Below are 26,371 nucleotides of genomic sequence, written 5' to 3' on the forward strand. Positions count from 1 at the left end.
TGTAGGTCAGCCACATGCCAAGTGTTTTGTTTACACTGAGTGCGTACCAGCGTTTCACATCAAATATCAATATATTGTTATGGCCCAAGGCTTTCCTCTTGGCCTCTCTAACATGTCTGTGTTTCAGAGCTCCTAACTGGTGTTGATCGGAAGTGGAGGCAGCTGGTCTCCAGAAGAGCTTCAGATCCAGCTTTAGATTTACCACTTGCTCTCATTTCTTCCCTCTCTCTCTTCTTGACCTCTTTTCTCCAGCCAGCCATGATTTTTGTTAAATAAATATAATTTTAAGTGATCCCATGCATTGCTTCCCCTTTGTTTGTTATGGTCCTAGAACCAGGCGATAACAAATTGGGGGCTCGTCCGGGATATATACAGTACCACATATATACACAGTACCACACATATTATATATATATGTATATATATATATATATATATATAAAGTTAATTGTTTCAAACTGCACCACCTGATTCGGTTCAGGAGAATCTTTTTCATGGTAGATTTCATACTTTGCAATGAGTTGCTTTAAATGAAGCAGCTGATCATCTTGAAATGCCTACTTTGTTTTTCCCTTTTCCCAGAGATCCTTATTGTCGCCCTGATTTGCCTGAAATGAGTGTTTGTGTTTTGTGCGGCGATCACAGCGTGAGGATGGTCGGGGAGTGCAAGGAGTGATCGGACTGGTCACCGCTGCTGCTGCTGCGGCGGTGAGCAATCCCACAAGGCTGCAGGGCCTGAGCCTGCTGATGGGATGTGCCGTGAGGCGTGACGGAGGAGCTGGGGTCTGAGGATGCAGATGGGTAGGTGAAAACCATTCCAGCTGTGGCGAAGGACAGGAGGGACGGTGTAGAGGTGAGCACCGGGGTGTGGAGCGACTCAGATTCAGAGACAGCCAGAGAAGCGGACATTGTAACAGGCCTGGTGGGGATCGTTATCTTCGGTTTGGGTTTCTGCATCTTCGCTGGTGGTCTGGTTGAGGGTCCAGGCAGGCTGGATTCCTCCGGTTCCAATTTGATGGCCCCCAAGGAGGAAATTGATAGATGTGGGTCAGAATCTGAATCCGAGTCCTCTATTTTACAAATGGGGCGGTGGGCTTCCAGGACCAGCTCGAGCTTCTCTTTCTCCTTTTCTAATTCGGCTATTTCCTTCTGCAAACGTGACTTCTCATCCTCCAGATCATCAGTCTCCTACAAAGACAAAATCAAAATTCATTCAAGCCTGACTAAGGCCTCCTTTTCAAGAATAAACCCTTTGTGCAACGTTCACTCACGTTTTGTAACGAGTCTGTCAGCTCTCGGCGACGATTGCGACACTTTGCTGCTGCCAGTTTGTTCCTCTCCCTTCTTAATCTGCGTCTCTCCAGCTCTTCTGGAGATAACTTTAACGAGAAAAGGATCATCGTGCATGAGACTTTTCATTAGTCCAACACAGCATGCAACAGGAAAATTACCACCACCGTGTGTGCACAATGATTCATGACATGACGGCTGAATTATTTAGCAACATCTGAATCTTTTGTGTATTTGTAACATGACTCGTTGGACATTTTATATCCACCACCCTGCTGAATAATTACTGCAAAACCAATCGTTCCCGCTCTTTTAGGCTGATGACTCAGCCTCAGACCCCAGGGCTGACTCAGGTGTGAGTCACAGAACATGACTTGCCCCTGTGAGTCACATGACAATGTACTTCCTGTGCCATGCAATTACAACTCTGACGAGGGTACGTGCACCCAAAAACAAGTAATCACGCTCCACCGGGAACAAACACTTGGCTATTTTGGCTTCAAAAAGAACTCACTTTTGCTTGTAGCACCGCTTTGATTTTTTTTTTTTGTGTCACATTTGGTAACTTTACTGTCAAAAACATCACAGAGTAATAACTAAAATATGTCTCCTGAGAGTAAACAACCCTGTTCTAAGAGCCTGAAATAAAAAAATAACTTGTATAAAACTGTGTATTAGTGTCTATATATAAAGAAGACCCTGATCTTGTTTGGCTGTCAAAAGGAGATGTACTGTACTCATCTCCCTGAGAATTACAGGATATTTACACACTACAGAAAGGACCAAGTCTCTTATTCATCAGCTTCAGTCTTTAAAAGGTATAAAAACATCGGTTTTTGAATATCACCTTTCAAAAGAATGCTTCCCTCACCTGTTCTTCATTCCTGTGCCTTGCGGATGGTGGAGTATTTGCAGCTGCTCTGATCACCCCTGGTCTGAGGAGATGGGACTGGGAAGGCGACGGGTCCACCGGCCGTGTCCCCAGGAGGGCCGGGTAAGGAGGTACAGGGCCTGGAGGGTTCATGAGAGCCGGCTGAACCAACCACTGGAGGTCCTGGTTTGTTGTGATGGCATTAAGGCTCGGAACAAACTGACTGCTGCCCGCCATTGTGAATTTCTAGTAAATACAAAACAAAATTATCAGAAAGATCAAAAAGATCGGCACAACAAAACACAAGTATGTAGTGTATAATAGTGTAATTCTTATTCCAATAGTTTAGCGTATTTTTTTAGTTCATGTCTTGGATCTTATTACTGTTTTTCTTTACAATTTATATTTTTGTTAGATGTCACTGGGACCCTGTTTCGTTCCACTTCATGTACCACATGTGATGTGAATGACAATAAAGAACCTCGAATCCTTGAAAGTATCAGAAATTTAAAAAGTGCAATGATTAAAAAAAAAAAAAGTCATTGTAACATATTATTTACTGATAATATGAGAAAACACTGTAATTATAATATTAAGCTTGATAGAAATTATGTTTAATTATAGTAAAATACTCCATGCAGTTTATCAAAACAAAAACACGGCGTTTATTATGTTTTTAACAGAATATTTTACCATTACCTCGTGGGTTTGAGTAATTTTTGAACCGGTTACCTGGTCGGATGAGAGCACACCTACCTGCTCCTGCTGCGTTGTTGGAGTGCCGGTGTTTCCCAGAGATCCAGAGTTGGACCCGGTGTACGGAGGGTTGCCTCTTCCATGACTCCCAAAGTTTCGATACATCCTTTCAGTCGAGTGAAAGTAAACTGAATCCGGCCGCTGGTTATATTTATTTTAAATAAAACCACCCCTCTTTCGGATCTTAGCTTTCGGGATGAGTCGCGTGTCTCCGTTCAAACTCCGGGCCAAACCCACCCGTGATGCCGTAAGTCGAAGAGTCCAATCGGGTTCGAAGGGGGAGCGAGGAAGGAAAACCCGCTTCACTTTCTCCTCGAATCAACCTCAGTCCCCAGAAAAATGTGTCCGCTTCACCTCGTCCTTCGTACTCACTCACTTGAGCTCGGAAGTCTGGAAGTAATTTTCAGGTTGTAGACGCTTAAAGAGACAGTCGGTTCGCCACGCCCCTCCGTGTTTACGGGAAATGCTGTTGTCTGGAATCTCTCACGAAGGAGAGCACGTGGTGGTGACGTCATTGTCCATATTTGGTGAGAGTTTCCTTCCAAGAGTCACACCCGGGATTCCTCAGTGAAAACATTTTTTTTTTCTTTCTAACGCTGAGAAAGAAATATTATTACTCCATTTTACAACTTTATATCGAACACGACCCAGCTAAGATACGAATTGGTTATTGCAGTTAAAGTGAAATCTACAAACTAATATTTCTAATTTTTTTAAGAGTTTGCAAAAGTGGTTTAGTGGTATATTAGATTTAATCTTGAACTTTTAAATAAAAAGCTGTGTCCAAATGACTTCTGAAGAGCTACTTTCACTTTGTCAGACATATCTTAGATCTTATTACTGTTTTTCTTTTACATTTTATTGTTGGATGTAACTGGGACCCTGCGTACATAATCTCGTTCCACCACGTGTACCACATGAGATGCGAATGACAAATAAATCTCGCTGAATCTCTGAATCTGAATAATTTAACATTAGAGCAGAGCTGTTCAAGTGGTGGTCCAGGGGCCATATTTGGCCCTCAGTTGAGCTCAATCCGGCCCACTGAGTTCATTTAAAATAAATCTAGATATAAGTTGAATAATTAAATAATAATTAAATAATTAGACTACTGGAGGACAAATTGACCTAATTTCCTTAAATGAACTGCTAAAATTAAATAGTTTTAATTTGAAACTATTTCTATCTTAACATGTGATCCTGCCATTGTGTATCTGTTCCTCTCAAACCCAGCCGGTCGAAGCAGATGACCACTTGTCCTGCGCCTGGTTCTGCTAAAGGTTTCTTCCTCATGAGGGAGTTTTTCCTTTCCACTGTCACCTTTGTGCTTGCTCAAGATGAGAGTCTTTAAAAGCAGTTCAAAGCAGGCTGCTCCTCAGATAAATAGTGTTAACTTATTTATATATATGACCGTTTCTTTTCACTGCCCTGAGATGACTTTTGTTGTGACTTGGCACTATATAAATAAACTGAAGTGAAATTGAAATTGAATTGAATAAGTCCTGCATTAGGGTAACCGTTCAATCAGTGAGTGTAATATACTCAATATATTATTTCAAGTTCCACTTAATGTTGTATTAAAATTAAAAATGTATTCAAGTGTATAGTTTTTATTACTTAGCATTTCTTTAAGAAATTTATACCGCCTTCTACCTTTCATAACATCGTTTTAGACAAAGATTATCTTGTGTTGAGAAAGCTGTAAATGTTTTAGTCAAACCTTGAAAACAACGTACAATATCCCAAGATGTCCCGCTTGGAGTGTTGTGAACAACTCTCAGCTACTACCACATTTAATTGTAGGTTAAAATCTATACAATCGCCTTAGTTATAGCAATTTTGTGTTGGCTAATGTTGATTAGCTGTGGCAGCCGTCTTGAATTGCGCTGATCGATTGTAGATGTACATCCAATGATTGCATTCTGAAAGTTTCAATAAAATCTGTCTGGTGGTTTATAAGATATTTTGCTAACAGACAAACATGGCTGACTCCTCTAGCTAATGTTATAGATTAAGGCAAATGTCTTGTGCAGTAAGCAGAATTTAAAATATGTGTTGTAAATGACATTTAGCTATTTCCACACAAAACCTGTCTAAATAAAGGTTGAATGAATTTTAGTACAACATTTGTAAAATTGACTGAGTTGTATTCATTACTATGTTTTCTAAGGTCAGTTAGTTGCAGTGGCCATCTGAAATGATGTTGGCGCCGAAAGATAATCAGATTTAGATATACATCCAATAATTATTTCGTGAAAGTTTCATTAAAATACGTTCAATTACTCATATGGTATTTTGCTAACAAACAGTTGTGTCTGAATAGGTAATGGAAAAATTTAAAATAAATCTTGAGTTATTGCTCAGAATGAGTGTTGGAGATGACACTCAGCTACTACCACAACAATCTATATGAAAATTAAAGCCTTTTTAGTGGTCAGCTGGCTGTGACGGCAATCTCAAACTGGGTTTACTCAGTCGTAGAGGATCAATCAATGATTGGTTTCTGCACGTTTCTTTAAAATTCATCCAGTTCATGAAATATTTCTGCAACAGACTCACAAACTCATGCACACTTGAGAAAAAAAACATAAAAAAACTGTCCACCTTCGCTTAACAATGTATAATCAGTACGATACAGTATTCCTACTTTAATTACAATATCTTAGTCCAATATTTCTTAATTTCTTATAGTGAGCCCCACATTAAAGTACCAAGTTCTCCAACATTTATTGCAGACATAAAAAATAGCAGTATATGTTCATATTCATAAAAACAAGCAATCTGACCAAACCCCTAACCATGAGCGTGGTTGAACGGTGCAGTTTAAGATGTGGAGGTTCAGCAGTCACTGCAGAGATCGCACGTCATTTCATCTCTTCCTATGTGCCACAACTGAACAAAATTTAGAGAAATCTTGAATCAAATTTCCTTCCCAAAACTTCCTTTGATAAACAGATTCTGAAAACCATTCGTGGTACTTTTACAGTATCTTGAGAACAATGGTCTCAGATCATTTATACTTCCATCCATCCATTATCTTTACCCGCTTATTCCATTTTGGGTCACGGGGGTCGCTGGTGCCCATGTCCAACAATCACTGTGCGGGGGGCGGGGTACACCCTGGACGGGTCGCAAGTCCATCACAGGGACACATAGAGACAAACGAGACAAACAACCATTCACTCACACCTAGGGACAATTTAGAGTTACCAATCAGCCTAACATGCATGTTTTTGGTCTGTGGGAGGAAACCGGAGCACCCGGAGAAAACCCACGCATGCACGGAGAGAACATGCAAACTCCACCCAGAGGGCCCCTGGACCGGGGTTTGAACCAGGGACCTGCTCGCTGAGAGGCAGCAGCTCTACCAGTTGCGCCACCGTGCTGCCCCATTTATACTTCATGAACAACAATTTTAACATAAAAAAAGACACCCTACAACTCATTAGTTCATATATTTCGGTGCTATAAGTTGTTTATTCTCCTACAATCACCTCCAACAAACATTGATCTACAGTATAAAATTAATTTGTTTGACTAACAAGCGATCCGTGACGTAAAAAATATGGCAAAGATGGCAGCACGTGAAGATTCGCTGGCAGCACTTTCACTCTGTAAACCACTTCACTGAACACACGCGCTTGTGGAAATGAGTCAGCCAAATGGCACCAAGATGCTCAGTTATGTCACCCATTTTACTCAATTTTTTTTTTGCGACCACATTTTACTATCTAGTGAAGGTTAAAAAAAAATGCCCAAGCAGATTTGGTAAGCTTAGTGTGTCACAACAGCTGCTGACCTTGCAGTACCCCCACTCTGCCGAGGACAGAGTTCCCGGCATCGGCTGATAGAGCCGACTGTTGCACCCATGTCTTGAATTACTAATCCCTCTCCTCTCCTGGGTTGTCAATAAATTAAAGAAACCAAGTAATTATCTTGCCTACAAACCTGGACACTAAACTTGAGTTTCTTCAAATGTTGCAATATATACCATGAACAAAACGTAAAAGAAAAAGCGAGTGCTTAGACAAATTCCAAGGTCAGTACATGTGACTCACTGAAACATGTGGCCTCGAGTTAAATGTTTCAGGCTAGGGTTAGGGTTATAACACCCTATGATGAGGATGACACACACACTTTGTTTTCCTGCATTTGATAGCTTCAAATGAAAAAAATATATATTGGGGTAAAGTTTAGTGTAAGGTGAGTAAACTTTCAGGTATTCAAAGATGAGACATGTCTCAAAAGAGGACAAGCCACAACATGTTTCTCTGATTACACCTGTATGACACCAGCTGGCTCTTTTCTTTGAGGAAACCTCAGCTCAGATTACTTTCATACAATATTTTGCCGTGTTTTATTGTCAAAGTGCGAGCAGGGTAAAAGAAAATGCCACATTTTCTGAGGTGCGTGGAATGAAGGAAGTTTGGATTCCTGTGTCATTTACTCATCCTAGAAATCTCAGCATGTATTCACCCACCACACACCCACACATCCATCCCACACACACACATTCCTCACCCAGGCATACACACACTTGAACTTATTTGGCTTGGTACTTGTTGAAAGTCACGCCTTGTCAATTTATGCCTACACACAGTGAACAAAAACAATCAGTCACTGTACAGTGATGGTACTGATTGTCCAAATTATGATCAACCACCATGTCTAGAGCTTTAAAAAATAAAAATGTTTGAAATAAAGTAGTTTTAAGTTATTTTAAATATTACTCTAATGATTCATAAGTTTTTTTCAAAATATTTGTTTTATAAGCAAGCTTGGCCTTCTGTATTTGGTAATATAAACATAGATAATAGCAGTAAAAGTACAAAATGACATCAAAGCAGCCCAAGGAGTTGTGAATTAAATGTTTTGTGCAGAAACCAAATGTACTAGTAGCTATCACAAAAGTAAGCAATGCCAAATGTTTAATTTTTATAAACTTACCACAGAAATTTTATTTGTGCAAAGTCTTAATTTGGCAGATTTCAATACTATTTAAAAAACATTCCCCCCATTAAAATGTGTTGGAGTCTAAGTAAAACTGTGCACAGTGAAAACAAAGTGTGCATAATTACCTCACATTGCAACTTTTACAGCTGTTGAAAGTGAATAAATTATAAACAACCAGGTTAAACAAATGGCTTCATTTTTATTATGTGTTTTGATGGAAAAGTCCCGTTGAAAAAGTGGAAATTATTCTGATTGCATGCTCGTGTGAAGCGAGTTACACATGTCCGCTATGGCCTTTCATTCTTGTTCCTTTCAAACAGAATTTCTACACTTAGTTCCAAGATTTTGAGTGAGATAAATCCAATTGCTCACACGTGCATGTGTCCCTCCTCTGCTTTAAGGTGTTTGTCATTTACCTTAATCCAAAATGACCAACGAGTCCAGGTTAGCAGATACGAGATCCCCACAGCATGAACACAAAGATGGGACAGGAAGTATTAGCAGTGTATGGCAAGCCGCTTGAGCATTAAGGCAACAACAGCAACACCAAATATTATTTTCTTTCTGGCTTCACCCTAGTTGGACATTTGGCCGCTCACAGTAACACAAACTTACACTAAAGATTGTAAAACTGTACACATTAATGACTGGTAAGATTTATGCTTTAGTTAGCCAACTAGTAAGCAGGAGACCCCACTACTTCACTACTGTTTAAAATGTTCTCACTAATATTCTTAGTAAACATTTTAAACACACTACATAACAGGTAAGCATATTCTACATTCACCATTTAACCAGTACAGTGAAAACAGGCTTTATCTTGCCAACCAGTAATCATGTTGGACCCAATAAGTCAGTCAGAAATGTGAAGTTTGCTATACTAGTTACTGGAAAATATTTTGGACTTTAGTGGTTACCTAAAAATGTTTTAGCTGCACTAGTTCACTAGTTAGAGCAAATGTTTAACTAGAGATTTAATGAGCGTGTTAGGCCCCACTAATGTGTAATATTAACATTGGTATGACTAATGTTCCAGTAATTTTTTAGGTAGTAAATATGTAAGGTGCACCAATAACCTAGTGCAGTAAAACATTTTACTGTTAACTAGTAAGATCAGGGGTTTAATTAGCCATTACCTGAGCATCTTGAACCCCATTAACTTGTAATGTTCATACTGGTATGATTTAGCATTTCGGTAAATATTTTGGACATTTCTAGTTAGCAAAAAATTTAGACACACTAATAAATTAGTTAACATTTTTAGAATGACCAGTTAATTAGTAAAATCAAATAGGATCCAACTAGTCATTTTGTGAGCATAATGGACTCTGTTATTAAACTAGTAAATTTCACATTCATCTGAGTAGTATTCAAGTAAATATATTGGTCCTTACTGGTTAGTAACTTTTCAGGATTTACTAGTTAAGAAGTACACCACTTTCAGATGCATAATGGTCAAAATGGACTGAGCATGTTGGATCAAATTAGTTAACAAGTAGAGTCAAAATATGTCCCACTATTCTATGGTATGTATTGTGGACCCTACAAGTTAGCAAGTAGTTTATTAGAAAATAATTTTGGTTAACCTGTAAGATATGTCAACTAGTAAGCAATCAATCAATAATTATTTATTTATAGAGACAAAAGGTGCACATGGTGCTTTACAATACAAAAAGTATAAACAAATAATACTAAAATAATAAAACAAAATGTCAGAATGCCACAGGTATTAAAAACCTACCTGAAAAAAAAAAAGTTTTAATATTAGATTTAAAAAGACCCAGATCAGTGATAGAGTTGGATCCACAGTCTGGATGCAGCGACCAAAAAAAGCTCCGTTACACCAACATTTTATTTGGACTTTGGGACAAACAGTAAAGAAGTATTATTTGATCTTCAGGTTCCCTTATACTCACAAAAAAGTTAAGAGCTAAATCAGATGAGGTGAGACCAGAGCGCTAAAACTGAATAATAAAAGTTTAAAATCAATTCTAAAATTAAGTGGAAGTCAATGGAGAGAAAATAAAAATGGTAAGGTCAAAAAAGGCTTTATCGTGCCAAGTAGTGAGCATGATGGAGCCACTAATGACTAAATCTACTTTACTAGTTACTACTTACTAGTTAACTAGTACATTATTCTAGCTGCACTAATTAACTAGTATAGTCAAGCATTAATTAACTTATTATATAGTAAACATTTTAGCTGCACTAGTTAATTAACAGGGTCAAATAGGTAATAATAAGACAAACGTTGAAAATGCTGGAAACAGTGAGTAAAGTTTGTCTTAGTGATGGATTTCTTGGACCATAAAAGTTAGCCAGTAGTCAACTAGTAAATAATTCATGCCAACTAGTTAACCTTTTAGCAGTATTAGTTAAATAGTAGGCAAATTGGGTATTCAAATGGTAAGTATTTGGGACTTTACTGTTACTGCACTAATTACTGGTAACTAGTATTTGTAGTCTGAGTAAGCTGAATAAGCAAAGCTGAGTTTTAATATGGAGTGCATACCTAATCTGACACAGCAGTTTACTACTAGTTTGGTCCTGAAGTGCACTAGTGCAATAAAAATATGTCTTTTGGTCGACTAATTTGTCACTTTAGCTAAATATGGCTTCTAAAGTATAGTTAGACAAAAATAACACTAACCTAAAAAAATGTATTTGTAAGTCTGTTCAACGATTTAACCAAAATGTCCAACTAGTATAACTAAATGCACAAACTAGTGCAAAGACCTGGTATAGGAAAGTGACTTTTCACTGCAAACTCACAAAATAGTGCTGAAAGGGCCTGCTGTGAAGTATTTTGACTTACCACACTGTTTATCTGCCACGCAGGCACACAGAAGAGAACCAACAGCCGTGGATGGGTGGGATCAACCCGAGCTGTGTTGCCAAATTTATTGCAGTTTTCGTATTTATACGATCATTTTGGTCATAGTTTTTAAGCGACAGTACGACAGTTCGTAATTTATTATTTGGCAACCCCAAGGAGTTAGCCACGTAGCTAGCTTCTAACGTTAGCCGTGTAGGTAAGTGCTCGTATCTGTCACCTGTATTTTCTTCATTAAACATAATTTATTCTCGAGAGAAACAATGAAGATATTTATAACGCTGCCGATAATGTTTCGCCCTGTCACTTGGACAGGTTCTCCGACAAGAAGCTAAAATATATTGTTGATAACTTAGCTTATTTGTTGGTTAGCATTAACAACAACGTTGAACAACAAGTTCGTAGCTTTACGCTACAAACCGTCTTAAAATGTACAGGGGTGTGATTAGACTGATGCAAAGGCTCCCCCTAAAACTCACAAAGTTAGACGTTGAAGCTAACACGTTTTTTTATTTTTTCCAGCTACAATGGACTTGCCACATCATGGGTACCGAGCAAGTAAGTGGAAAACTGAATCACCAGGGATTTGTTCTATTTGCAAAAATGTGCAGAACGTAAACTCATAGCCTACTTCCTTTTTTATGTGATGACATGACAAAGTTGGTCAGGTTCTTGCGTAAATTTACCCATAAACGATGCAATATTGTATAATTTAAATCGCCTCCAGCAGGTTCACATTGCTTTTATTGTCTTATTTCAAATAGAAATCCAAATTCAAGTACACCCACTATCAGCATGCTTATGGTTTAAGGGCTTAAGGGATACAACTGCAGTTAAATCCGGTTACTGTGAATATTTTGTCCCAAAGATTTTGGGATAAGGCTGAATATTACAGTCTGTAGAAGTGCATTTGTCTAAAGAAAATATAAACTGTGCCCACTTTTGCAGCCCAGAGAGCATCAACCTTATCAAAAATTAGTGTGTGCACCCAGGTGTTGTGTTGTAATAAAAGCCTGAATCCACTGCAGTCAGTTGATGCGGGACTAAATGAAGAAATAAACAGATTACCTTTTGTATATAAAAGCCAGGTAATTAGGCCTTCTTTGTTTTGTTGTTTAGGAATGTTTACCAATATTGAACGTTAATGGTGCCTTTGAAAGTGTGCAGATTATCTATTACACGTGGGCTAAAACATGTTAGTCCAATCTCTATGATCCCCACAGATGTCTCACTTAAAAAGAAATGCTTAAAAAGTCCAAAACAATAAAATAAGTTTTTAAATACAAAATTTTAAAGTAAATATTTTTAAATTTGTTTGAAATCTTTACAAATGCATGTAGTGTTTTAAATGATTATAAATCACTGCAGCGGGTTTTAATTTGCAGTTCATACAGCATTTGGAATGTTTTAGGCTATTTTGGATGCAATACTTTTTAAAACTAAATTGGGCTGAAATTCTAAGTAACTGTAGTAAATAGTGAAATTGAATTTTCTACAGAAATAACTTAAATATGTTTTGTTTAGAGCTTATGATGATACCTTGTTTTAAGTGAGCATTTCTCTTGTTTTTGTAAAAACTTTTATTGTTAGACAAGCATTAACACTTGTGATAAATAGCTAACAAGACACAATACATAAAGTGTTGTGTCCTTTTTATTCACAGCTAAACAGAGAGCTCGTGGAGCTCCCCCCGCAGGAGACCCGGTCTTGTTTGAAGACACCAGCTCAGCAGCAACTGGAGTGAACAACCAGGACTTTTACACACCTGGTTATAACATGGGTGGACCCTCAAATGACATGCAAGGAGGTGTAGGGGTAAACAACCTGTTCACTGATCCAATGGCTAGTGCTGCCATGATGTACGGCTCATCTTTAGCCAACCAAGGGAAAGATATGGTAAACAAAGAGGTGAGGAGTAACAGCGCTGCACATTCTTCTCCTCTTAATATAAAATAGAGCACTATAGTGGTCTGCTTCCTGCATAACTTCTGACAGCAGACTTTAAAATGCCTTTGATTTATGTCAATTTCATATGAAAGGTATTTAATTAAAGTAAAAATGTTTCCTTTTTTTATATGAATTTTTACTTGGAAAAGAAAACCGGAACATTAGAAAAAGACATCTCTCTGCCATTGACTAGTGAAAAAAATAAAGTTTTACTGGATTGATTATTTTGAAAAGCAGCATAATCGGTCAACTGTATGTGTTATTTTGTCAAACTCTCCCTTCCCATCTGGTAAACCTGATGTTTACGCTTTATTTTTCAGATTAACAGATTCATGTCTGTGAACAAGCTGAAATACTTCTTTGCAGTCGACACTAGATATGTACTGAAGAAACTCATGATCCTCATGTTCCCGTATACACATCAGGTAATCTGAGTCCATCAGACTTTGTTCCCAGTCAGTATGTGACGACACAAAACATTTAGGACCTAATTACTGTGTGAATTTATCTGTTATCTCATATTTGAACATTTATTACATTGAAACTGCACACGAGATAATCAGCCTTTCTATCAGCTCTCCGGTTTTGTTTCTGAACAGTCCTCGGCTGTGATTGCCAGCATGTACAATATTTAAAACAACCATCTGAGCTCAGTTGTTTCATAAATTCTGTTTACAAGATGAGTATCATACAGTAGTTACTGTGACTTGTACAAAGTTATTACAAACATGACTATTTCATTTAGTTAAGACTGAGTCTGGTCTTTCGTTGATTGTTAAATTGTCTACAAAGTCATATCCAGTCTACTGTGAACTGAAACAAAATGGTCTGTTTTATAAAATATAACCTATTTTTGTGCAATAAACCCCCTCTTCTTATAAATTAATATAAAAACATTACTGACACCTTTACAAAAGGATTGCCTATTTTTCCATGACTAGACCTGTTTATATTAGCTTTGATAATAGTCTAAAAAATACATTATTGGTCTGAGAGTGGTGGCGCAGAGGTTAGAGAAGGTGGGCCTGTGATCGGAAGGTTGTCGGTTCAACTCCCTTTACCGACAATATCAAAATGTGGGTGGGAAATGTGAAACACTCACACCTGCCTCCACCCTCATTTGCCCCACTCTGGGTCCTTGAGCAAGGCCCTTAACCCCCACCATCTGCTCCCCCAGGTGCCCTGGATAGCAGCTCTCTGCTCCACACAGAGGGCTGTGGTAGCTCGGTGGTCTGTGGTTGTGTCAGGAATGGCATCTGTTGTAAAAACAATTGCCAAGTCTTTGTGCGACTTAGTTCACTGTGGCGACCCCTGAAGAAAGGAGCAGCCGAAAGAAGAAGAAAAAAAAGACCTGATTATAGTAGCGTTAATAATGATGCAAAAAAAATGCACTCGTGGTCTTTTGTTGTTTGTTTTTTACTATAAAAGTATATTAACAGTTGATTTTAAAGTCAATTTTTATTATATTTACTGAGTTGAATGTATTGATGCTGTAGCACACAGGTTAAATTTCTCCTTGCAAACTTATCTTCTACAATTTTGAAAATTTCCTGTGTGATCTGTGTAGGACTGGGAGGTCCGTTACCATCGAGACACTCCACTGACTCCCAGACAGGATGTGAATGCACCTGATCTTTACATACCAAGTAGGTTGCACGTTGGGGAAACACTTTTTTTTTTACTAGCAGTGTGATTTTGGACTCTTGTTGGATGCATAATAATATATTTTTCTTCTTATTTTAGCCATGGCATTCATTACCTACATTTTACTTGCTGGAATGGCTCTTGGCATTCAAAAAAGGTGGGCAATTATTCCTCATTTATTACTTTTTATGATTCACAATAGTGTATCAGAAAAGCTTATTTAAGAGTGTGTTGATCTTTGTGTGCAGATTCAGCCCAGAGGTCCTTGGACTGTGTGCCAGCACTGCCATCGTGTGGATCATCATCGAGGTCCTGGTCCTGTTGCTGAGTTTGTATCTGCTGACGGTACACACCGACCTCTCTACGTTTGATCTTATCGCTTACAGCGGATACAAATATGTTGGGTAAACTGATATTTTTTATGTTTATCTTTTCAGTTAATGAATCAATTATCACTCAAAGACTTATAAATGTGATCTACCAATTATTATAACTACTGTAAGTGCTTAAAATGTTAATTTATTAATATTTTCAAGACTTCAACTGTTATATTTTATTTTCAGCTCTTTTGTCGGACCTCTTTTTATTTAATAATTGATACAGGCATGATGAAAAAGTTTGTATAAATAGTAGCAGAGAGGCGTCTTAACACATACTCCGAGCAACATTAAAATGATAGCTTTTAACTTTGGCATGCAATGCGATGGGCGGGTGATATGCATTTCTTCAAGGAATGCCAGCTTTATTTAAAAATGTGGTTTGGTTAAGATTTATAGAATGATTGTGTACATTTTTATTTTCATTTAGAATGATCTTCACGGTGTTGTGCGGCTTGCTGTTTGGCAGTGATGGTTATTTTGTGGCCCTCGCCTGGTCCTCCTGCGCCGTTATGTTCTTTATTGTAAGTATTTTATGTCTTTTATTCACACCATTTACTACAATTATTGATAAGACTTACTCAGGATTGTGTACACTATTATAATGTTGTAATGTGTCTCAATGTTGGACACTAGTTGGTGAATGTTTTTTGTGAAAGAGTCTCCAGAAGCCTTGAAATGTTTGAGGGAGGTTCACTGTTTCGGAGAAGCTTGCATTCGTGTCGCCTAAATATAAAAGCTGTTTAAAACATTGGTGCCACAAAATTTCTTCCAACAAAGTCACAGATTTATTGCAGGCATCTCAAACTTGGGACATCTCAGTTGGTCTCAAGAGTGCTGGAGATGTATTTTGAAACCAAAAAAAATCATCTGAGGCTAATATCCACATTAAAATAAACACATTGATGATAAATAATAATTATTTAAAATCTTGTCCAAATCTGCTGATTTTTATTTCAAAAGTGTACTTCGGTACAATAAATCATAACTGAGTGGGCACTGCCAAGGTGGGTATATATTGGGCAGAGTGAGAGGTGGTGGGCAACAAAATCATGAATTATTTACACAATCTGGAACAGGTGTGCAAGCCACGAACATAAAACTAGGCTGTGATTTTCAAAGATTAGCCGCTCAAAACACAGCCGTGTGACTGCCTGGTCTCTTGGTCACAAACACTGAAATCAATGAGACTGCAACGGAAAAAAATAGTCTATTTTTTGTGATTTTCTCACAAAGTTGAGTTGTCAACTGATCTCCAGCAGTCGCAGCTCAGTGAGATACTACCTTTATGTTGCTCAATGGCCGCATGTTTGCCCTGCCACTGCTGTCTCTCATGATGGTGCATGCCCTAATCCTGTCTACTGAAAAACAAAAAAAAGGCTTGCTGAAAGCAAAAACTGCACTCTGTAACAGTTTATCTACAGAAAACCGGGTCAACAGTTGACCCCTCCACCTTTCAGGCTTCGAGTTTCTCAGTTTTGCTTCTTGTTACTTATTTTGTCTGGACGATTGTCAGATTAAAGCTGCTGCTCCCTTCACAGGTTCGATCTCTGAAAATGAAGATTCTCCCCTCTCTCTCCCCGGACTCGATGGGAATGGGATCAAGTGCCAAACCCCAACTCCGCCTTTATATCACCGTGGCAACTGCAGTCTTTCAGCCCATCATTATTTACTGGTTAACGTCTCACTTGGTCAGGTGACTGAGGCATTCAACAATCTAAAGTCCAAAAAGGACTGGACCCAAAAAATGTGGTGTTTTCTGAGAGTTTGTACACTCGCCCTCTTCTCTCAGTTTTCTCATAACGTTAGTGGGAAGTGTTGAGCTGCAGCACGTGTTTTCATGAAAAAGTTTTATTATTATAACCAAAAGGTGTGAAACTAAACATTATTTTGTTTGTTGTGACTAAATTATAACTAATCAATGCTTTATTGCTGTCTAAGCTTAAACACCTAAAAAATGGCTTTTATTGACAGTTTTGCATATTCAGAACTGGTTCTGTGTAAAACAGTCTTCAATTATTGGATGTGTTTTGAAGTATTAACCCACAAAGTACACCCCACAAGGACAGAAATCCACATTAAATTACACTCAAGTTTCTAGTTTTGTTTTTGTGGAATGAAAGTGTTGCTGGGTCTTCTCCCTGTCTGTTTTCGATCTGAATTTTATTTATCTACAGGATGTTTGACAAAGCATGACAATGTTTGAACTTTTGTAGGAAAAAAAACGTGTTTTCACTTTTTCCTATGTGTACTGTTTCTGTATAGTTGCCTTTAGTGACAATAAATTTTAAAGATGTATGTTATGATTTATCAAGTTACACATACATTAACTCAAACTTGTAAGTCAAACCCAATACATTTATTTTTTTTACTTGTGTGTGTGTGCATGACATATATTACTATAGGTGTATTTAAAATCCATCCCTCTGTCAATTTTCCTGTTGCTTCTATTCAGAGGTGCAGAAAGCTGGTGCCTCTACCTCCAGCAGTCATTAGCGAAAGCTGACAGACCCTGGACATATCGCCGGTCTATCACAGTATTTAAAATTCAAATGCTGCAAATCTTGAAGTGCCTCTCTCTCCACCTGTTGTTACATATTAGCTCAATTCAGCTTAAAATGTCAAAACAAGAATGTTAACTTTTTTCTTTTGCTTAAAGTGCCATCAAACTTTTAAATATGTTTAAGTTTAAATATATTTAGGTAATAAAGTAATTATTGTTTAAATGATAATACTTTTATTATAAACATTTTTGCATTCAACTTTACTTTGTGCTGTTTTAGCTATTCATGTATCAAAACGTTCAGCTCATTTGGGTAATAGAAATGTATTCTTCAGTTTCTTTGAAAACATTTTCTTTGAAATCAGCTTCAGCATCTTGCTCCAATTATGTCTTGGTACTTTTAGTTTTCAGCTACTTTTCTGCTTTTAGCTTATAGCTAGCCTTTTGCTACTTTGGCTACTTTATAGCTGCTGGTTTACTAGTTTTTCTGGTTTTGTTTTTTAGCTAGTGTTCTGCTTCTTTTGACTTTCCTAAATATTTTCTTCCATTTAGCTTTTAGTTAGTGTTCAGTTTTTGGCTACTTTCATTTTTTAAGTAATGTTTTGCACCTCTTGGGAAGCGTTATGGATGTTTGAGCTAACATTCTGTAGCTTTTAGCTAGTTTTGTTTTTATTGGCGTTCTGAACCTTTTTAGCTAGCATTCGGCATCTTTTGGCTTTTCTGGTGTTTTATTCTTGTTTAAACGTGTAGCGTTTTATTTTTTGCTACATTCAGTTCAAGCTGCATCTTTTAGCTATAGTTCTGTTGTTTGTTGCTAATATTCTGCCAGTTTTAGTTTTCAGTTCAAAAGTTTTTTTCAGCTAATTAGCGTCACGTTTTCACAGAAACTGATGATTTTCTACTTTGTTTGATCATACATGAATACACACACAGTAGAAGCTTCGACACCCCACCCACTTCCAAAATTAAAGCAAATAGTCTGAATGGTTAGTGCTCCGTTAGTGCTGGTTTGTGCCGTTAAAATTTTCGTTAGTGCTGCTTTGCTTTATGAGATATTAAAGATTAATTTTTAGGTCATCCAAAGGTCACCATCCCCCCATGTTGCTCCAAAACAGACGGGAGTGGTCTATTTTTTTAGTGCTTCGTTAGTGCTCGTTTGTTCCGGTGAAACTAGCGTTTGTGCAGCTTTAGTTTATGAGATATTAAGCATTATAATTTCGCCCCGATGACGTCACCATCCCCCCATGTTGCTCCAAAACAGACGGGAGTGGTCTACTTTTTTAGTGCTTCGTTAGTGCTCGTTTGTTCCGGTGAAACTAGCGTTTGTGCAGCTTTAGTTTATGAGATATTAAGCATTATAATTTCGCCCCGATGACGTCACCATCCCCCCATGTTGCTCCAAAACAGACGGGAGTGATCTACTTTTTTAGTGCTTCGTTAGTGCTCGTTTGTTCCGGTGAAACTAGCGTTTGTGCAGCTTTAGTTTATGAGATATTAAGAATTATAATTTCGCCCGATGACGTCACCATCCCCCCATGTTGCTCCAAAACAGACGGGAGTGGTCTACTTTTTTAGTGCTTCGTTAGTGCTCGTTTGTTCCGGTGAAACTAGCGTTTGTGCAGCTTTAGTTTATGAGATATTAAGAATTATAATTTCGCCCGATGACGTTGCCACTTTAAGGCCAATTTTGGCTGCTGCATATAAGCAAGCCCTCACCTGTTGTGAGGCTTCTTGCGTCGTGACATCAACTCCATTTGCTTTCTTTTCACCGTGCTGGGTAAGCGTGGCTGTTTCAATGTTTGTCGGCTTTAATACCAGATATTAATGTTAACTGGTCTATTTGTTCAGCCTCCTCTGCTGCATCTCCAACGTATAGACCGATCTGTCCGTTTGTTTGTTTACTGACAGGAAGTGAAGGGCTATTGTGGCCAGGTTCGCCCCATGTAAACAAAGCCTTCAAATAGGTTTTTGTTACAGCTGTACTGCATAGGTGGAATTTGGGATCCGTTTGCTTGTCAGTGGGGTAACTGACCATGTCTCAGGTAAGCAGTTGCTGTAAATTGTATTTCTCGTCAGCAGTTGTATTAATAATTTGTTTTATTTTTACAAACCGGATTCCAAAAAAGTTGGGACACTAAACAAATTGTGAATTAAAACTGAATGCGATGATGTGGAGATAACAAATGTCAATATTTTATTTGGAATAGCACATCGATGACAGATCAAAAGTTTAATCTGAGTAAATGTAACATTTTAAAGGAAAAATGTGTTGATTCAAAATTTCAGTGTCAACAAATCCCACAACAGTTGGGACAAGTAGCACTAAGTGGCAGGAAAACGTAAATTGAGCATATAACGAACAGCTGGAAGACTAATTAGCACTAATTAGGTCAATTGACGACATGATTGGGTATAAAAAGAGCTTCCCAGAGTGTCAGTGTCTCTCAGAAGCCAAGATGGTAAGAGGATCACCAATTCCACCATTGTTGCACAGAAAGATAGTGCAGCAATACCAGAATGGTGTTACCCAGTGTAAAATAGCAAAGACTTTTAAGTTATCATCATCAACCGTGCATAACATCATCAAAAGATTCAGAGAATCTGGAACAATCGCTGTGCGTAAGGGTCAAGGCCGTAAAACTCTACTGGATGCTCGTGATCTCCAGGCCCTTAAACGTCACTGCACCTCAAACAGGAATGCCACTGTCAAGGAAATAACAGAATGGGCTCAGGAATACTTCCAGAAAGCATTGTCAGTGAACACAATCCACCGTGCCATCCGCCGTTGCCAGCTGAAACTCTACAGTGCAAAGAGGAAGCCATTTCTAAGCAAGCTCCACAAGCTCAGACGTTTGCACTGGGCCAGGGGTCATTTAAAATGGAGTGTGGCAAAATGGAAGACTGTTCTGTGGTCAGATGAGTCACGATTTGAAGTTCTTTATGGAACACTGGGACGCCATGTCATCCGGACCAGAGAGGACAAGGATAGCCCAAGTTGTTATCAACGCTCCGTTCAGAAGCCTGCATCACTGATGGTATGGGGTTGCATGAGCGCTTGTGGCATGGGCAGCTTGCATGTCTGGAAAGGCACCATTAATGCAGAGAACTATGTTCAGGTTCTAGAACAACATATGTTCCCATCTAGACGTCATCTCTTTCAGGGAAGATACTAAGGGGATAAAGTGTAACATTGTAGTGCCATTGCACCATTGTTTACGCATATTGTTTCTTTCATTTCTTTTAGAGACTAATGCTTCTGTGGTGGCAGTGGTGACACCTCGTGGTACTGTCCGGGCTTGTGTGTTTTGTGCAAGCACCATTTTCTTTTTACCTTTTTTTATTTTTTGTTTTGTTGTTGAAGAGTCCAGGGTGATCCCTTTCTTCTCTGCGCTGGATGTTGTCCCTTCCCTCACTACAGTACTTACCCCATTGGTAAGTCTCATTTTCATTTGAAATGTAGCTATTTTTCTAAAAATTTTCGTTAAATGTATTCACTAATGAAATTCAGGTTATCAGCAATTAAAGACGTTATTGAAGCTTAATAAATTATGTAGAATTTTCTGAATCTTGTCTCATTTCAAGCAAAACTTACCTGTGTCCTTATTGGAATCTTTAACATTTCATACTTGGGTTTTACAATAAGGTAAATCCACATTAGGTGGGCACATTAATAACGTTCTGTTACCCGCTCAGTATTGTATTTCTCCAGTCCTTCACTGTAACTCATATTCAGCCTTTTTGTTTTTGCATTTTGTTCGTTATAACTTTTAGCCTGGAACATCTTCTACCTTTTTAATGACATGAACCTGTATACTTTCATTTCTTTATGGTTTGTTGCAGACACCAAAATTTCCTTATTGTGGAGCAGTAAAGGTTTTCGATTATAATTAATTGAAAAAAGTAATGAACCATGACTTCTAAGATCACATATATCCAATGTAATGTTTGAAAATGTAATATACATTATACTTTCAAAGAATAACAAACACTTTTCTTTTGGAAAATGATTTTTTTTTTAACAATTGAACATTCTGATGTTTAAAGATTGAACATCTTTTTTTCACACTGAGACATGGTCACAACAAAACGAAAAAGGGACTTGTTGATAATTGTAAATTAATATCTTTTGTATATAACAGGTATACAAACTCTTTGAAAAAAAAATATTTTTGAGAGATGTAATAGGAAAAGAATTACAAACTAAAACATTTCAATAAACCACCATTGGTACACTTAAACATACTTTGCCATGTAATAATTGGTCACAAAAAACATAAAACACAACCTGTTTATGGTCTGACTGTAAATAAATTATAATATCAAACAATAACAAACTATTTGCTTTTGACCTGGGCTTCTGAAAACTTCCAAGTGGAATGTGTTCATTCACAGCATTCAGTCTGCTGTGTATAATGCTGCATGTGGTTGAATTTTTTCCTTCTCTGACACCGTCTTCACTGCTTTTGCCAGGTCATCATAAAGCTCCCACACACATGGAGCTCTACGGCAGTATGCAGTGTAATGTCCCATAACATCTTTGGTCAAGCTTCCCTTGAAAACGATGACTCCTCTCAAAGTGAATGTCTTTCCTTGGAGAGCCACAACGGAGGGAAATTCACTCAAAGTAAACTGAGTAGTTTGTAAGAGGTCAGTGACAATCCATGCTATTTCTCCATTTTGGTAGCTGTGAGTTAGAGTTCCTGCACAGAGTATTTTCCCTGACGTGCTGTCTCCTGTTTTGAATGCAACTGGACATTCTGATTCTTTCTGTAGTTGGCGAAGGCAGGTAGACTCTGGAAGTAAGAGTCCATTTTCGACTGAAGTACCAAGCTGAGCCAAGCCAGACTTCATCAGGACAGAAATGTCAGGAGAAACGAATGGTACTTCCCTAGTTGTTCCTTTGTTTAGCTGGCAGTACTGAGAAGAGCAGTGTTTAGACAGGTAAATGTTTGATACATTTCTCATTGTTTTACCAATGACAGTGGAGATATTGCACTGGGCATCGATTTGGTGGGCTCCAGACTTCAACTCGATTTTTTTGAAACATTGCACTAAGCAGCTCTGCCCTCTGTGAGTATATCTTTGGGGTCACACTATCTGCAGTAATGGCTTTCACAAGCTGCAAGATGGGGTTGTCACTGTCATTCCTGACAACATTTTGAAATGCTGAGCTGTCACAGAAAGCACAGCATAAGCACTGACAGAAAGCATCAAATGCACATGTGTTCTGGACAGATATTGTTAATTTTCCAACTTTAATAGGTTGATGCAGGTTTCCATTTTTTAATAGTCCCACTTTCACTCTTTTTTTCCCCAAACAGATGGATCTGCATGGAGCCATTCAGTGCAGGAAGCAAGATATGAAGTCCTCTTCCTTTTTTTGGGTGGAAGAATTAGTCCCCTCCAGTTTTCTACCACATCTTCATCTGTTGGCGGAGTGTTTGTTTCATCAAGTTCTGGAGAATGGTGAGAATCTATTCTTCTCTTGGCTTCAGCACTGTGGGTGCTCATGGAAGCAGAGTTTGTTTCTGAAACTTTTGTTAATCCAGCTATTTCATGTTTTACTTTTCCAGAACAAATCCTCATTTTTCCTTCGATGAAGGAAAGATGACGAGAAATAAATCGATCAAGTCTAATGGGCAAGTTCTCATGTTTAAAAAGGCCATGTTTTACATTTTTGAATTCTGCTTCCACAGTGGCTGAGCTTGCAGTGAGGCTAGTGCTTCTGAAGAGGGGGACCATTACTCCTGTCCAAAGTGGCAAGTAACTTGCAAGTCTTATAATGTGTGGAACAATCTCAGGGAGGAAATGGATGTTATCCCCGTCCCCATTGGCTGCAGCGAGTGACCTGCTCTTCTCGCATATGTTTGATACCCAGTCTCGAAGGTCAGTCTGGATCTCGTCTAAAGGTTCCATTTGATGCACTTCCTTCGTGTCTTCGGCTGGAATGATGGAGTCTTCTGTTATCTGTGTTTTTAGATATTTTTTGCACCTCTCTGATTCCAGAGGAACTCCAGAGCTATCATCACCCTCTGCCTCACTGAGGGCCACAACAGTGATCGCATGTATCAGCTGTTTTGCATGGTCCAAACACTGTGATTGTAGAAGCTTGGCTATTGCTCTGACAAAGAAGTCTTTGACACGGTGTGACTTGTTTTTCAGGCAGTCCCACTGGCAGATCATCTTTATGCAGTGTGCCACATCAACTCTGATAAAACATGGAGGACAGTTTGCTGACTTGTTTCCAAGTAGCAGACGGAAACATTCGTTAATGTATGCCTTCAGATCAGGGTAAGGAGTGAAGGCCCTCACCAGAGCACCGAGAATAGCCAGGGAGAAGTCACTCACGGCTTCCTTTGGTACAGCAGCACCTGTACGAAGCCATTCTGTAAGCCATGTTGCAATTGCATTTATGTCGTGTCTCTCTGACAGCATTTGCACAACTGGGACCGAGCAGTTGTCCCCTGTCAGAACACCTTGATATAAGAAGATGTGGCCAGATGTTCCATTTGGTCTCACCAGTCTTCTCACAACTGAGCCTGTTGCATCAAAGCAAACTACAGAGGGACATTTTTTGGACAATGTGTTATATACATGTAGCTGTGTTGGACTCCAATAGTGGCAGAAGAACTTGTCCAGACCAATGTCTCTTATACTACCACTGTGAGGTGTGCTATGTTTTAATAACTGCAAAGACAAAATGGGATCTTTGTCACCTAATTCCTGATCTCTTCTCTCCTGCTTAGCTTTTCGTAGGGTGGCCAAATTTGGCAGGTGACTTGGCTCAGGATCTCCAATATCCATCAAATCGGATGCCTTCGCTGACCTCCATACGGCTGGCTCCATCCTGCCCTCACACAGGTCTTTTGAAATCTGTGCACGAAGGTTTCCAGACATGAACCTCTTGGACTGCCTAGTGTGCAGGGAGATATTGGTGTCCTCGATGGAACACTGGAGCACCATTGGGCTGTTGACTGTTGGCTCTCTGTCACATGTCAATTTAACATGGCCTTGACACTCTTTACAGAAGCCTTTGATATCCATGTAGTTGCTTGTGACAGTTGGATAAACCTTTGCTCTCTGGAATACAAATGTGCATGTGCTTTTGATCTTTTTCCAGATCAGATGATTAATGACATGAGTCCAAGTACGAGCCTTCAAAATCATATATTCCCTTTTACCAGAAGATGAAAACTTGTCATTATATGCCACTTTTTCAGGTACAAATTTGATCCATTCCTCAAAAGGAACTTCAAGCTGAAACACTGAGCAGTCGTCTTGTCCAGGAGAAATAGAGCCTGAGTCACACTCTGTGTCCACACTGCTGTCAGAATCACTTCCCTGCTCATTGATCTCTAAACATGACCAGATGTTGTGTCTGTTTGTTTTTACAAAAGTGTACAGAGCTTTTGGAGACATCTTGTTTTCCAGCTGCTGACTTAATTCTGTCCAAATAGTGGAAGATGGAGTGGCTATTTTGCTATTTTGAAAGATAGCCTGTTTTGATTTGCAGAGAAATGCAAAAAAGGGAATCCCTGTGTATTGCTGGCTGTCGAGGCATCTAGTTAAAGAATAAAAAGGCTTTGGTTAGCATTAACAAAAGTATTCTGGCCTGTATAATTGCACAAGCTTTATTCCAGCATTCTTTCACAACTCAATTTATGTTTAAATTAGTATTCTCTCTTACATCTGTGTGACATTTATGCTGAATTGTGATTACACATTTTTTTTCTGTTCAACATTGCATTTTTTTTTTAAATCACTGATGTGAAATTTCAATTAATTTCAATTGAAGTATCTGTTCTAAAAATTGTCCTGTCTGGGCTATTGATGTTCCTTAACATCCATGACTGAATATGAATGTAAAAGCTGCAAGATTAAGCCTTGAAGAATCTTTGTTTAAATCTGTTTAAAAACTCTGGACTTAAAACGTAATGAAATTGTGGATATACAGAAATATATATGTAAGGGACACAACCATGCGTCCTTCTCTGCTAATCGGGGGCTGGATTGCAGTCCCAACAGTTATTCAGTGTTTTATCTAAAACCTCAACATTAGTAGTTTACTTACCTTGTAAAAATAAAGTTTCCGCTAGTTTCACCGGAACAAACGAGCACTAACGAAGCACTAAAAAAGTAGACCACTCCCGTCTGTTTTGGAGCAACATGGGGGGATGGTGACGTCATCGGGCAAAATTATAATGCTTAATATCTCATAAACTAAAGCTGCACAAACGCTACTTTCACCGGAACAAACGAGCACTAACGAAGCACTAAAAAAATAGACCACTCCCGTCTGTTTTGGAGCAACATGGGGGGATGGTGACCTTTGGATGACCTAAAAATTAATCTTTAATATCTCAGAAAGCAAAGCAGCACTAACGAAAATTTTAACGGCACAAACCAGCACTAACGGAGCACTAACCATTCAGACTATTTGCTTTAATTTTGGAAGTGGGTGGGGTGTCAGCTTCACTCAGCTACCATAGCTCTGTGATCGAGACGTTTGTCTGTCGGGAGCGAGCCCGGGAGCGCGCACCCTTCCGAAGCGTCCTTTTGGTTTCCATGGAAACCGTGGACCGTAACGAGCGCGGAGGGAGAACTGTCCGACTGAGACTTTACTTTTTGAACGCAAGGATTGCACCTTTCCTTCTTCGACGAGCCGTTCCGGACATTTAAGTTAAGCTAGTTTCCTCTGGAGTTACCTTTTTGGGAAACCGGTGAGTAGCAAGTTAATTAAGCTAAAAGCTAAAGCCGTCTGCTGTTAGCTGGTTACCTGTGAGGAGGGAAGAAAGGTGGCTTATGAAACTTTATATTGTTCCGCCATTTTCCTGCTGTATTGTTTTGTAGAGCCATGTGACAACTCGTTCAAACTTTAGGGACATTAAAAATGTGGTTTTTACTTTAGCCGTGGTTTATCAAAAGCCTGCATTTGGTCTCACAATCACTTTTGATTAAAGTTTTTATCTTTTACAAAATGGACTAACACCTGTGCACTGAATACATTCAAGCCAGGAGATGGAGAAATGAGAGTTGGACTTTGAACAGAAAAGATGCTCATCAGAGTGGAACGACTGGCAAACAGGATTATTTTTCCTTTGGCTAAATGTTAGATGTTAAACTTGTTAAATTTTAAATTTATTCTGTGTTAATCCACAACTGCTAATGCATTTTAGCAAACTCCTTAAAAGAGTTTC

The 26,371-nt window shown here is 38.6% G+C and overlaps 2 protein-coding genes and 2 long non-coding RNA genes across 4 annotated transcripts; 3 read left to right on the forward strand and 1 right to left on the reverse strand.

Annotated features, from left to right (window-relative positions):
- Window positions 1-639: 639 nt before the first annotated feature.
- On the reverse strand, window positions 640-3,022 carry fosl1a (FOS like 1, AP-1 transcription factor subunit a). The gene is made up of 4 exons (XM_037675772.1): window positions 2,918-3,022; window positions 2,162-2,407; window positions 1,272-1,379; window positions 640-1,188 (listed from the first exon to the last, which is right to left on the reverse strand). The coding sequence occupies exons 1-4, from the start codon at window positions 3,020-3,022 to the stop codon at window positions 640-642; spliced, it is 1,008 nt and encodes a 335-aa protein (XP_037531700.1).
- Window positions 3,023-10,868: 7,846 nt separating this feature from the next.
- yif1a (Yip1 interacting factor homolog A (S. cerevisiae)) lies at window positions 10,869-16,726 on the forward strand. Its single transcript, XM_037675773.1, has 9 exons — window positions 10,869-10,902; window positions 11,226-11,261; window positions 12,367-12,611; window positions 12,971-13,075; window positions 14,218-14,296; window positions 14,394-14,451; window positions 14,543-14,698; window positions 15,102-15,195; window positions 16,213-16,726. The coding sequence occupies exons 2-9, from the start codon at window positions 11,231-11,233 to the stop codon at window positions 16,369-16,371; spliced, it is 927 nt and encodes a 308-aa protein (XP_037531701.1). The 5' UTR covers window positions 10,869-10,902; window positions 11,226-11,230; the 3' UTR covers window positions 16,372-16,726.
- Window positions 16,727-19,111: 2,385 nt separating this feature from the next.
- On the forward strand, window positions 19,112-21,732 carry LOC119408914. The gene is made up of 3 exons (XR_005186752.1): window positions 19,112-19,216; window positions 20,536-20,606; window positions 21,645-21,732. It is a non-coding gene; the product is annotated as an uncharacterized LOC119408914 (long non-coding RNA).
- Window positions 21,733-22,524: 792 nt separating this feature from the next.
- Window positions 22,525-23,232, forward strand: LOC119408915. The gene is made up of 3 exons (XR_005186753.1): window positions 22,525-22,640; window positions 22,871-23,060; window positions 23,154-23,232. It is a non-coding gene; the product is annotated as an uncharacterized LOC119408915 (long non-coding RNA).
- Window positions 23,233-26,371: the final 3,139 nt, after the last annotated feature.

Source organism: Nematolebias whitei, chromosome 4 (assembly GCF_014905685.2).
Source record: "Nematolebias whitei isolate Nwh7 chromosome 4, NemWhi1, whole genome shotgun sequence".
Taxonomy (NCBI): domain Eukaryota; kingdom Metazoa; phylum Chordata; class Actinopteri; order Cyprinodontiformes; family Rivulidae; genus Nematolebias; species Nematolebias whitei.

Coding starts and splice junctions, on each gene's coding strand:
- yif1a (XM_037675773.1), top strand. CDS start 11,231: ATGGACTTGCCACATCATGGGTACCGAGCAA. Junction 13,076..14,217: donor TGTTCCCGTATACACATCAG/GTAATCTGAGTC, acceptor TGATCTGTGTAG/GACTGGGAGGTCCGTTACCA. Junction 14,452..14,542: donor GCTCTTGGCATTCAAAAAAG/GTGGGCAATTAT, acceptor CTTTGTGTGCAG/ATTCAGCCCAGAGGTCCTTG.
- fosl1a (XM_037675772.1), bottom strand. CDS start 3,022: ATGTATCGAAACTTTGGGAGTCATGGAAGAGGCAACCCTCCGTACACC. Junction 1,380..2,161: donor GGCACAGGAATGAAGAACAG/GTGAGGGAAGCA, acceptor TTCTCGTTAAAG/TTATCTCCAGAAGAGCTGGA. Junction 1,189..1,271: donor TGACAGACTCGTTACAAAAC/GTGAGTGAACGT, acceptor TTGTCTTTGTAG/GAGACTGATGATCTGGAGGA.